General features: G+C 37.1%; 1 protein-coding gene across 8 annotated transcripts in view; it reads right to left on the reverse strand.

Annotated features, from left to right (window-relative positions):
* The window catches only part of PSIP1 (PC4 and SRSF1 interacting protein 1), a 40,249-nt gene that overhangs the window by 12,216 nt on the left and 15,867 nt on the right, over nucleotides 1-12,166 (reverse strand). For 7 of the 8 annotated variants that reach the window (XR_010407789.1, XM_045882435.3, XM_045882434.3 and 4 more), the window contains exons 4-8: nucleotides 11,910-12,048; nucleotides 9,527-9,631; nucleotides 8,574-8,636; nucleotides 3,401-3,497; nucleotides 2,403-2,478 (exon numbers count right to left, since the gene is read on the reverse strand). Coding sequence is in view for 7 of the 8 variants with exons in the window: in XM_045882435.3 (XP_045738391.1) it covers nucleotides 2,403-2,478; nucleotides 3,401-3,497; nucleotides 8,574-8,636; nucleotides 9,527-9,631; nucleotides 11,910-12,048 (480 nt within the window). In the remaining variant the exon portion in view is untranslated. The remainder of the gene's footprint in view (nucleotides 1-2,402; nucleotides 2,479-3,400; nucleotides 3,498-8,573; nucleotides 8,637-9,526; nucleotides 9,632-11,909; nucleotides 12,049-12,166) is intronic. The other variant, XM_045882436.3, reaches the window with a different exon arrangement.

The following is a 12,166-nucleotide window of genomic DNA, read 5'->3' on the forward strand; positions in this document are numbered from 1 at the left end:
TGAGAGCTATTTGTGGTGGTTTTTTTTTTTTTTTTTTTTTAGTTTTTTAAAAATCCTTTTAAAAATTTTTATTTATTTGAGAGAGAAGGAGAGAGCGAGCACGCACACGAGAATGCACGGGGGGGGGGGCGGGGGGGAGGAGCAGAGGGAGAGGGAGAAACAGACTCCCTGCTGAGTAGGGAGCACGATGTGGGACTAGATCCTGGGATGATCTAAGCCAAAGGCAGAGGCTTAAGCAACTGAGCCACCCAGGCACCCCTATTTGGTATGTCAAAAAACAAAACAAAACAAAACACCCTCACCTGCATGTACCTAATTTCTTAATTTCACTACAGTAGTTAAAACCATGTTGTAATTCTGTGCCACTATATTTGAGAATACTTTAAAAGCTAGCTTGGCAGTAAAGTAAAACTCTTAAAGTTGAAAAGTACCAATGCTTCAGTGTTCTGTAACTAAAATCTCCTATAAAAATGGGGCGCCTGGGTGGCTCAGATGGTTAGGCGTCTGCCTTCGGCTCAGGTCATGATCCCAGGGTCCTGGGATCGAGTCCCGCATCGGGCTCCCTGCTCTTTGGGAGCCTGCTTCTCCCTCTGCTTCTCTCTCTCTGTCTCTCATGAATAAATAAATAAAATCTTAAAAAAAAAAAAAAATCTCCTATAAAAATGTTTCATTCAAAACACTGTAAATCCCCTCTTAAATGACCTACTTGCTTGAGCCTTCTCTATAAAATCTTTAAACACAATAGCTAAAAAGAGTTTTGCCCTTTGTCTAAATATACATTCTCTCCTTCCTGGTGAAGTTTCTACCCAGAAAAGCCACATAAACAATACCCATCTGTGTTGCAATGATGTGGATAGAACTAGAGAGTATTATGCTAAGCAAAATAAGTCAGAGAAAGACAAGTATCATATGATCTCACTGATATGAGGATTCTGAGAAACAAGACAGAGGATCATAGGGGAAGGGAGGGAAAAATGAAACAAGAAACCAGAGAGGGAGACAAACCATAAGAGACTCTTAATCTCAGGAAACAAACTGAGGGTTGCTGGAGTGGTGGGGGGGTGGGAGGGATGGGTGGCTGGATGATGGACACTGGGGAGGGTATGTGCTACGGTGAGCGCTGTGAATTGTGTAAGACTGATGAATCACAGGGGCGCCTGGGTGGCTCAGTCGTTAAGTGTCTGCCTTCGGCTCAGGTTGTGATCCCGGGGTCCTGAGATGGAGCCCCACATTGGGCTCCCTGCTCCGGGGGAAGCCTGCTTCTCCCTCTCCCTCTGCCTGCCGCTCTGCCTACTTGTGCGCTCTGTCAAATAAATTAAAAAAAAAAAAAAAAAAATCTTAAAAAAAAAAAAAAAAAAAGACTAATGAACCATGGACCTGTACCCCTGAAACAAATAATACATTATATGTTAATAAATAAAATAAAACCCACAATATCCATCTGTGGAAAAGGTGGCAAAAAAACCCACATTATTTTGATTAAGTAGCTATACCAAACTTTAAAATTTTAAATTCACATTACAAAAATAATTTAGTAATTTTTTATTTTTAAGTAATCTCTACGTCCAACGTGGGGCTTGAACTCACAACCCTGAGATCAAGAGTCACACGCTCTACCAACTGAGTCAGCCAGGTGCCCCTTAGTATTTTTTTTTTTTTAAAGATTTATTTGAAAGAGCATGCCTGGGGGGGGGCAGGGAGTAGCGGTGGGGGGAGAGAGAGAGAGAGTCTTAAGCTGACTCCTTGCTCATAGCAGAGCCAGACGGTAGACTCGATCTGATCTCACAACCCCAAGATCACGACCTAAGCGGGAACCAAAAGTCAGATGCTTAAGGGACTGCACCACCCAGGAGCCCCTCCCCCTTAGTAGTATTTTTTTTTAAGTTATTTTGAAGGATCTAGAAAAGATTTGTGGAAATTGCTTCAAAAATACTTTGTCTAAACCTTCCTTAAACATATACCCTGCCCAATTTCTCTATTGCACATTTTACCCTGTATTATCTAAGTATCTTTATATCCTGATATACCAAGAAGACGTCTTAGATTAACAAAATGATGATCCCATCAGATTTTTTGTAAAGTAGGTACCAGGCCCAGCATGGAGCTCAATGGGGAGCCTGAATTCAGGACCCTGAGATCAAGATCTGAGCTGAAATTAAGAGGCAGACATTTAATTGACTTGAGCCATCCAGGTGCCCCTCATATTTTTCTTGATTCCCCATCAATTTTTATTTTCTGTACAACAAAAAACTTTTCAATAGTTTTTCCCTATAATTTTTAGAAATACAAAATAGTAACAGCAAATATCCTATAAAACTGATATAAATACAAAGACATTTATACTTATTTAAAGTCAAATACCTCATTCAGTGTAACTAACTATACATTAAAAATAAACTCACATGTCACTCTCTGAAGGACAAGGCTGTTTTACCATTTTGGGTCTGCCTCTTGGTTTCGGAATCTTCACTTCTGTAGCTAACATTCAGAGGGAAAAAATTAGTAACTATCATCTTTCAAGATGCAATTCTCACATATAAAGATTACAAATGATATATACTAAGAATATTAGTGGTTTATTACAGACATTATCTTTATTTTTTAAGTTTTAAAGATAATATCCTCCAATGATTCAAATGAGCAAAACAGAATATTTAAAAGTGGTAGATCAACTGAGTAATTTTCATTCCCTCCTTAGTATGACTGAGAGGGCTTAAAAGAACGCTCCTTAAGTATATATTGTACATTCACATCTTTGAAAATCTGTACAGAATTCACTGAATTTCCTAACACCATTAACTGATCCATTAAAAATTAAATTCCAAGTAATTATGGAAACAAATCTCAGGATTTTTCTTTTCTGGGTATTATTCATCTTCCCCTCCTTTTCAAAGAATATTATGAGGCAGAAAAACATTGGCTCTATTTTGGTTAATTGTCTTTGGTTTACTTTGTATTAGAGGCATATCCTTCCAAACTATTTCCAATTTCCCAAATTAGCACAATACTTTCTATAAGCAATGCTGAAGATAGCTGCACACAGCAAAGGTCATAGGCAAAGAATGCAATAATTTCCATTTGGAAAACTTATGCTTTCTACAGTGAGAGGTAAGGTAAATCCATCATTCATGGAATTTAACCTCACCACAGCCTCAATCTGCCGCTACTAGGGAAAAATAGGAGAGAAAACAGAAGATAAAAAAAATGTCCCAATTACTTTAAATCTAAAATACTTTCTCACATAAAGCAGAAACCATCATGTTTATCTCCTCTGAAATTTGTTATATATATATAAAATACATAATCAATTGCCTATCCACCTATTCCAAAGTATCTGAGGCACAACACTGTAATGGGAGTATTCTTCACAACTCGGAGATTTAAACAATAATAATCGTACCTGCGGGTCGTCCTCTTTTAGGACTCACTTTTAGATTAACAGATGCTGTTGCTGTTGTCACTACTCCTGCCTCCTCGGTTTCTACTTGTTTTTCTGCCTGAATCACAAAAACTTAATTAACTTACTTAAGCAAATAAATAGTAAGCATTCCAAATTTAATTCAACAACTAAGATATGCCACCCTAAAGAGTTTGCATATAAGCATAATTTGTACATATTGTTATTCTTTCTCAATAGTGAACTCGTCAGAGTAACATCCCCAAACACAGCTTATAACAATTTATAAGAGTGAACAATTTTTTTTTTTTTTAATTTATTTGAGAGCGAGAGTGCGCAGGAGAAGGGGCAGAGAGAAAGGGAGGAGAGAATCCTAAGCAGGCTCCCCACTAAGAGTGGAGCCTGATGCGGGCCGGGCTCAATCCCACGACCCTGAGATCCTGACCTGAGCTGAAATCAAGAGCAGCCACTTAACTGAGCCACCTAGGCGCCCCTCTAGCAAATAATTCTAACAAACAAAAAAAACCACTTCTTAGCTATCCTGGGCCTAAAAAAATCATTTGTAAAAACAGAGCTAACATGCTTGATGCAAAATGGTGACCCAAGTATAATTACACTTAACCCACACATTGCTTATAAATGTACTTTCACCAAGTATCTCAAAATGCGAATAACACTTCACACTCTGTACTTATGAGAACCTAAATTAATATTCTAATATTAGTAAAGGCAAGAAACTAAGTTAAGGATATTTCTTATTCTTTTACTTTGTTAATATATACATGTTTTAAGTTTGAACTAAGACTGACATCTGCTGTTCTTCTCTAGGAGTTATTCTTATTTTCCATAAAAAGTGATTTACTATAGTAAAGTAACAAATTCCAGTGACCCTTTGCAGACTAAAATGACCCCTGAAGAGACAAGAGCCCCAAATGAGTGTCAGTTTAATTGATTAAAGCAGTAGAGTAGAACAAAGGTTAAAACCACCAATTAGAAAGGAAATGCAAACAACTCATCATAATTGCAATGGGAGGAAAGAAACAGTGAAGAAAGAGAAGGATGGGAGGACCACTATAAGCTGCTTCCCTATGACCAATTATTTCAATTCAGCACTAACTAGATCAACAAAAATAAAGGCAATAAAGCATGTAAAAACATGCATAATCCAATCTTATTGATAAAAGACTTAAAAATCTTTTTTTAAAAGATTTTATTTATCTGAGAGAAAGAGAGCATGAGTGGGGGGGAAGGGGCAGAGGGAGAAGCAGACTCCCCACTGAGCAAGGAGCCACACACTGGGCTCGATCCCAGGACCCCAAGATTATGACCTTAGCCCATGGCAGACACTTAACTGAGCCACCCAGGTGCCCTAAAAACTTAACAAATCTTTTAATCAACAATCTGATTTGCAAACATTTAAGAGATAATGCCCAGTACTGGTAAGGAAAAGAAGAATCATATTATTACCAATAATCAGTAAACTGGCAACACCTTTCTGAAAGATCTTTATGAATATCAGCAATTAAAAATATGCAAATTTTTGATTTAGCAATCCCACGTCTAAGAATGTATCCATTTTTAATCTTTAAAGATTTTTGCTTTTATAGTTGGAAAATAATAATGCATATTCAAAGCATTATTAAAAGTCAATAAACTCAGCTAAATTCACCCCTGAATTGTTTGCAAGGAACATTACAAAAATTGCTCTGCTAAACATTAAGTTTGTATTTCTAGAATTTTAAGAACTTCCATAGCACCCCCACTCCTGCACAAATCTTGATTCAATAGCTCCCCTGGTGGAGAGTGTTTTTTCCAAGTTCCCCAGGTACCAAAGGTTGAGAACCCAAGACTGTATGACAGCTCTTTTCATACTGAGGTGTTTATGAGGGCAAAGTTCTCTAAGATTCAGTTCAAACTGGGGTGCCTGGGTGGCTCAGTCGTTAAACATCTGCCTTCGGCTCAGGTCATGGTCCCAGGGTCCTGGGATCGAGTCCCACATCAGGATCCCTACTCAGCAGGAAGCCTGCTTCTCCCTCTCCCACTCCCCCTGCTTGTGTTCCCTCTCTTGCTGTGTCTCTGTCAAATAAATAAAATCTTAAAAAAAAAAAAAGATTCAGTTCAAACTGATGAGCTCTTCAGTGCAAAAACCAACAAAACAAAAAAACCCCCATACATCTCTTCATTTACATTTTCTACTTTTGGAAGTAAATGAAAACATTACATAAGAATTAAAGGTAGAATGGATGTTTTGGAGGAGATACCAGTAAGAGGTAACAAATTCACCAATAATTAGTATCATAAACAAAAATAGAATACTGCATCAAAAAACCAGCCCTCCCCATGGATATGTATTCTTGACTGTTAGAAAAATCAGACAAGTCAAAAGCATTCCTCATGAAAATAAGTATTTCATCCAGAGAAAAGACAATTATTTCGAATATACATATATTTAAATCTTAAATGCAAATAGTCTACAAATTTCTTCTATATTTTACTTGATCTCCCTGAGGCCTCTCAGCCTTTGATACCTCTACTCCCCGTTTATTACCCCACTTTCTAGCACTACTCCCTTCATGATCTTACCTAAAGCACCCCTCCCCAAACCTCACGGGACTACACTATTCATATGCATATCCTCAAGTCCTCTGCATTCTTGTTTTGCTGCACCCTTCCCACAAATCTCCAGCAGAGAATTACTATAAAACTCTATCTTCTCTGCTCTATTATTCCCTGCTGCTGAGACCTGAGGGGGGTAAAAATGATACTACTACATTCATTTTACGGCGATCTCAGTTGGGAACTCAAAGCCATCCATTAATATCTTTACCCTGTTCTGCGTGCCTTTTCTCCCCTCACCAGCATAAACTTTCAATCCTTTCTTCCTGCCTTAGATCATATACACAGTCCTCCTTTGAACTGGGTGGTGGAGAAAAGAGACTGAGGCCAGCAGGAAGGAATTCCCTTAATTCCCAATTCTCCCTAGAACTTCTAAATAACCTCCTCCATCCTTCTCTTTAGTGTATGAAATGTCCACCTCCTTCTTCCTGTTAAGTCTCTTCCTTCAAATGTGCCCCCCTCCCTTCTCTCATCCAGCATCTTCTTAAAATTATCCATATTTTCCACATCTTCAATCTTTCCCAGTTTTGCAAAGAAACAGTTAAAGCCATCATATTTTTTCACTTTAAACCCTCTCCTTTAACCATTTAACCATGCAAATCCCTATTGCTGCATTCTCTCTCCTTCCCTTCAAAGATTGCAGAACAGTGTAACTTTAACATTAAACATTTTATTCTGCAACCCCCTTCATTAGCCCTTACTGTCTGACTTTAAAGTATCCTGGGGGAGCCCAACTGTCAAATACCTTCCAGGATCTTCTCCGTATCAGGACACTACTGGCCATTTAAAAAAAATTCTCCCGACATCCTCTCTTTGCTCCTGATAGTTCACTGTCAGCCTTAACTTTACAAAGCAACCTCTCATCTCCGTTAAGTTCCCTCAGGATTCTGGTTTCTGCATTCTTCCCAGTAAACTTTCTCCCTTGACTACCTCACCTACTGTCCTATCTTTATATCAGTGACTAGATCTTTAACTTTTACCTTTTCCCCCTTTGATGTTAAAACAATATACCTGCAGTCTAATTCCCCTAGATGTTTTACTTTCTCCTCCCCATGCCTCTGGTCCCAAACCAAACCAACCTTGGAGTCACCCTACATTCCTCCCTCCCTTCACACCCACTTCCAATCAACCATCAGCTTTACCCTTGAAGTGCTCTTAAATCCTCTCTGATTCCACACTACTAAAAAGCCTGCTAGAAGGTCCCTTCCTTCCAATCTCATGCTAACTCCTCAGATAAGCCTTTCATGACTTAGTTACCAAGTCACTATCATAATGCCCCATTTTAACTTCTGTATTTATTGTCTGTCCCACAAAAATAGAAGTTCAACAACAACAGAGACCTTACTTCGTTATTCACTGCTCCATGCGGTGCCTGCACCAGTCCTGTTAGTACTAAAATTCTGAATGAATTAATCTGTGAACTTGTCTCACCACCCCAATCCAGTCTCCATCATTCACACTGCTTTAAAAAAGGATGCATGTGAAATTTAAAATGATTCAATGGCTTCCCATCAATTCTCTAAGTTCAAGGTTAAGTTTAACGTGTTGTGCCGTTTTCCCTCAAACTTTAATACTGAGACACAATGCTTGAAACAAAATTTTCTCTACACCTATGTATATACTATTCAAATTGCCTCACATGTTCTTCCCCTCCCTCCTTCATCTGCCTGACAAGACCACCTACGTTAAAATCTTGTTAAAGTTATCAAAGCCCCTTCCATACACAACCCACAGGAAAAAAAAAGCCACTATAATTATTTGTTTTCATATTTTACTTCCTCATGAGATACCGAAGCCTTAGTTTTCCTTGAATCTTTGGCATATTACAGTCTGAGACATAAACAGGTCAGAAAAAGGTGATGAACAAAGCATATAGGGAAGAAACATTAATTAAAAGCAGAGGGTGTACCTCCTCCTAAAATGTCACATATTCTCATTTAATGCATCAATGATGCCAATAATAACATTAGAATGGACAATACTGACAGCAATTACTGTGTACCAGGATTTACTATGGATATTTAATGTGGTAACTCATTTAATCCTCTCAACAACCTTATGAGTATATATTATTATCCATTTTACAAAGAAAATTTGAAGAAGTGGCATTAAAAGGAATGAAAGCTGATGCATTTCCTTTCCTTTACCAGTCAACGTATCTTAAGGGTGCTGTATCACTAGAAAAGAAACACAGTTTTCCTAAATAAACATCATCTATCCTTTAAAAAAGTTAAGGACTTGGGGGCGCCTGGGTGGCTCAGTCATTAAGCGCCTGCCTTCAGCTCAGGTCCTGATCCCGGGGTCCTGGGATCGAGCCCCACATCGGGTTCCCTGCTCAGTGGGAAGCCTGCTTCTCGCTCTCCCACTCCCCCTGCTTGTGTTCCCTCTCTCGCGGTGTCTCTGTCAAATACATAAATAAAATCTTAAAAAAAAAAAAGTTAAGGACTTGGGAGTAAAGGGCCAACTTTAAATTTAATAAGGTTTCATCATCTCTAGTCTTCTTCAATCTGACCAAAACAAAAATTATTTTACAATCCCTGTGGTTAAGCAGCAACATTACCTTTCTCTTTCTCCCTCTTCTGGCAGCTTTTGGAGTGGCTATATCAATTGCTTTAGTCACATCCTAAAATTGAAAAAAATATATATACACACACACGAAACTGAATAAATTATGTCAAGACTTAAAATTTCTTTAAAAATAAGGGCATATTTCACTAAAGACACTAGGGAAACTTGTTTTAATTCTCTGCAGTTTGAAATTATCAACATTAGAAGTCTTATCATTGTAAAGTGAAAGGAATACCTAGTATCTTTGTCTACAAAAAAAAATTATTTCCTCTGTCAGATGAAATACAAAATTCATGCCTGCTAGTACACAAGGAAGTCTGTCTTTTTAAATTTGTAAAACCACTTTTTTTCTACAGTAGAATCCTGAATTTTAGGGTTGTAAATTTTAAGAAGTGGCTGAGACTTTGGAGATCATCTAACAACTATTCCATGAGGCCTGAAAAGGCTCAATGAGATAATCAAATTCACAGATGGAAGTAAATCTAGAAAAATTCAGTTCACTGTCCTTTCCGGTACCTCCATCCCACAATACCTTGCTTTAAAAAGATTCCTAACAAATAGTAACCCACTCTCCTATATGTGGACCTCATATATTGCAGAGCAGAATAACTTCAAATAAAAACATCCATGCTTTTTAAAAAATTTTTATTAAGTAATCTCTATTCCCAATATGGGGCTCGAACTCATGACCTCAACATCAAGAGTCACATGCTCTACCAACTGAGCCAGCCAGGTGCCCCAATATCATGCATCTTAAAAATGCAAAAATTATTTTACAATATAGTATTTCATATTCACACCAGGAAATAAGCCTTAAATATTTTCTCATTCATTACTCAACTACTTTAAAGATTACTTTCTACTTAGCAATCAAAGGATGAACCCATCTTACAATTTCTTCCTTGAAACAAAATGGGTTTAGAATGCAAGAGAAATTAAACACACCTCATTGCTGGCTTTTTCTTCATGGTCAGTATCTTCCTTTGAAACACTTGTTTCTTTTTCTTCAACTTCAACATCAGACGATGCATTTGATTGTTTAGTTGATGCCTATAAACAACCAGGTCTATTAATCACAATTTACCCCAATTTAAAAATTTTCTACCCATGAAAAAATTCAAAAGCCTGTCTGCAAGTTACAAAAGTACCCTCATTTGTGGTCCATAAGATGTTTTTTAACATACACAATTTAAAAACAAGTTTTAAATTCTATTTTTTTTAAAAGTCTTAAAGGGATTGTATTCCTGTAATTGAAGGTATACAGAGTGTAAAGGATAAAACTGTAAGGCAGAAATGGAAGTATAATTACAAAGAATACCATTCTGATGTTCTGACCAATAAATATCCAACAAGATATAATGTAACTTGATTTAGAATAGCATTGTTTATTCAACTATTGACATTCTAAAGAGAAACTTACTCCAAGACACAGAGCCTTTTAGCAAAGGACATATATAACAGCTTTATTTAAAGACTTTGATTTATATCTCATACTTAGTTTATTTAAAAGGCACTGAGTGGGAGTCCAGTAAATCATCATTACCCCCCCGCCCCGTATTCGTGGATGGTAATTCAATCAGGCAGTGATTCATTCCTCTGGGTTCAGGGTAGGGGTGAGAACCAATCATCATTAAATTTTAAAAGTACCCCCCCAGATGATAAGATACACAGATGATCTACTAGGGGCCCAAAAAGATGAGTAACAGAGGTAACACAGTACATATTGGGAGGAGGTAAGCACAGGTCTACAAGATGACAGCATTGCAGTCCAAACTGTGCCCCTTATGATTTCAAGTCTAAACTGTAAACCCATTTCTTCTTTGGTAAAAACCCATAAAATTATGAAGTCACAACAGAAAAATATAAAAATGCCCCCAAAATTACTTAAATTTTTGTAAATCATGATGGCCAATTTTTTTGTTTCCCATGTTCAGGGTTCACTGTTTTCTCCAAGTCCTAGGAATGTGCCACTGGGGACGTTTGGGCCGGAACACAAAGTACATCACACCAGCACAATCATTCATACTTTTGTTAAGGACAGAAAATTGCTAGGTTTCATGCACGCAACCTACCAAAAATTTCATTGTGAAATGGAAAATACCAAGTATATATGGTAAAAACTACCTGGAGATTAAGTAGGTACATAGGAACACAGGATAGGTTGACCATGCTGGGCTGTCTGGAGGATAAAAAAGTCCTTGAAGGTACAATCCCAGGACACATGATCCAAGTGAAGTTACAAATTGTTGGCTTCAGGAAATAATGAATTCAGTCTCTCTGGATTCCCATTATACAACTGAGGCAACGATGGGAAACCATCTAGCCTTACATTCATGCAACAATATTTAGTGAATACCTATTCTTGCCACACATATAGCAGTAACAGGCACATACAACACACAACTTCTTCATTCATGGAGCTAATAAACTGTGGCAGTTAAGTACAGAAGCAAATATGATATGGTATGATCAACAAGTAAGTTCTGGGGGGTAATGAAGGTATTTAGGATCATCTAATGCAGCCAGGGAGGATCAATATAAGATTTAAATCTTCCAGGAAGAATAGCACCTGAAAAGTTCTTAAAGGTGAGAAAAAGCATGGCACATGCAAAAAAAAAAACCAAAAAAACAAAAACAAAAAACGACAGACTTCAAAGTAGAAAGTTGTAGAATTTTTGGTCTGCTGCTAACTCCTTTAGTTTTTACTACCTCAGTCTAATTTATTTATTTAAATTTATTTTTTTAAACAAGCTCTACACCCAATGTGGGGCTTGAACTCACAACCTGAAGATCAAAAGTCACATGCTCTACTGACTACCAGTCAGGTACCCCTACACCTCAGTCTAATTTAAATGAACAAAACTCTGAACATGTGAAAAATAAAAAGGAAGGTTAAGGGTACTCTTCTAGACACCAAAAACATTAAGTATAAATTGCATTGTGCTGTAACTACTTCTGTCACATATTTAATTTAACCCATGTGAGGTTTGTATTTTAATACAATTTTATGGATTTAGAAATTAAGGTAAGAAAAAAACATACATCCTTCGAGTACCTGAATTTAAGAGAACAGTACATACGATGTAATGATACATCAAACTATCAATCAGGACTTAAATAACTATTTCCCAGTTTTCTGATACCTGTTTAACCAGGCAGGGAATATTTTCATCATTTCATCTAGCTGTGAAAGATCAAGTTTCAACCTCACAAGTAAACACAATTTAATGTGAAATTCACAAGGCTCTTAATATTTACTTTCCTACAGCTAGCATAGTGATTATCCCCCAAGACTGAATAATACTAAATTTTATGTAATGTAACGCACCTGTTGACTTGAAAATTTCACTTTCGGATTATTATCTATCTCCCATAAACCTTCATTAAAGCCTTTTCGTTTATTTGGTTTGCCGTACTTTTCCTTATTTTCTGAGTAAGGAAATATATCCTTTGGGCCTAAAAAAGCACTAAAAAAGGAGAAGGAGAAAAATGTGAGTGCAAAGCAATTTCGAATATGTGTCATTAAATAGCATTATGCTATGATGCAATTATAAACAATTCTTAACCCAAAATTTATTTAAAAAA

This window comes from Mirounga angustirostris, unplaced genomic scaffold (genome assembly GCF_029215605.1).
Source record: "Mirounga angustirostris isolate CCGP_5_RB_7025 unplaced genomic scaffold, mMirAng1.0.hap1 SCAF_15, whole genome shotgun sequence".
NCBI lineage: Eukaryota > Metazoa > Chordata > Mammalia > Carnivora > Phocidae > Mirounga > Mirounga angustirostris.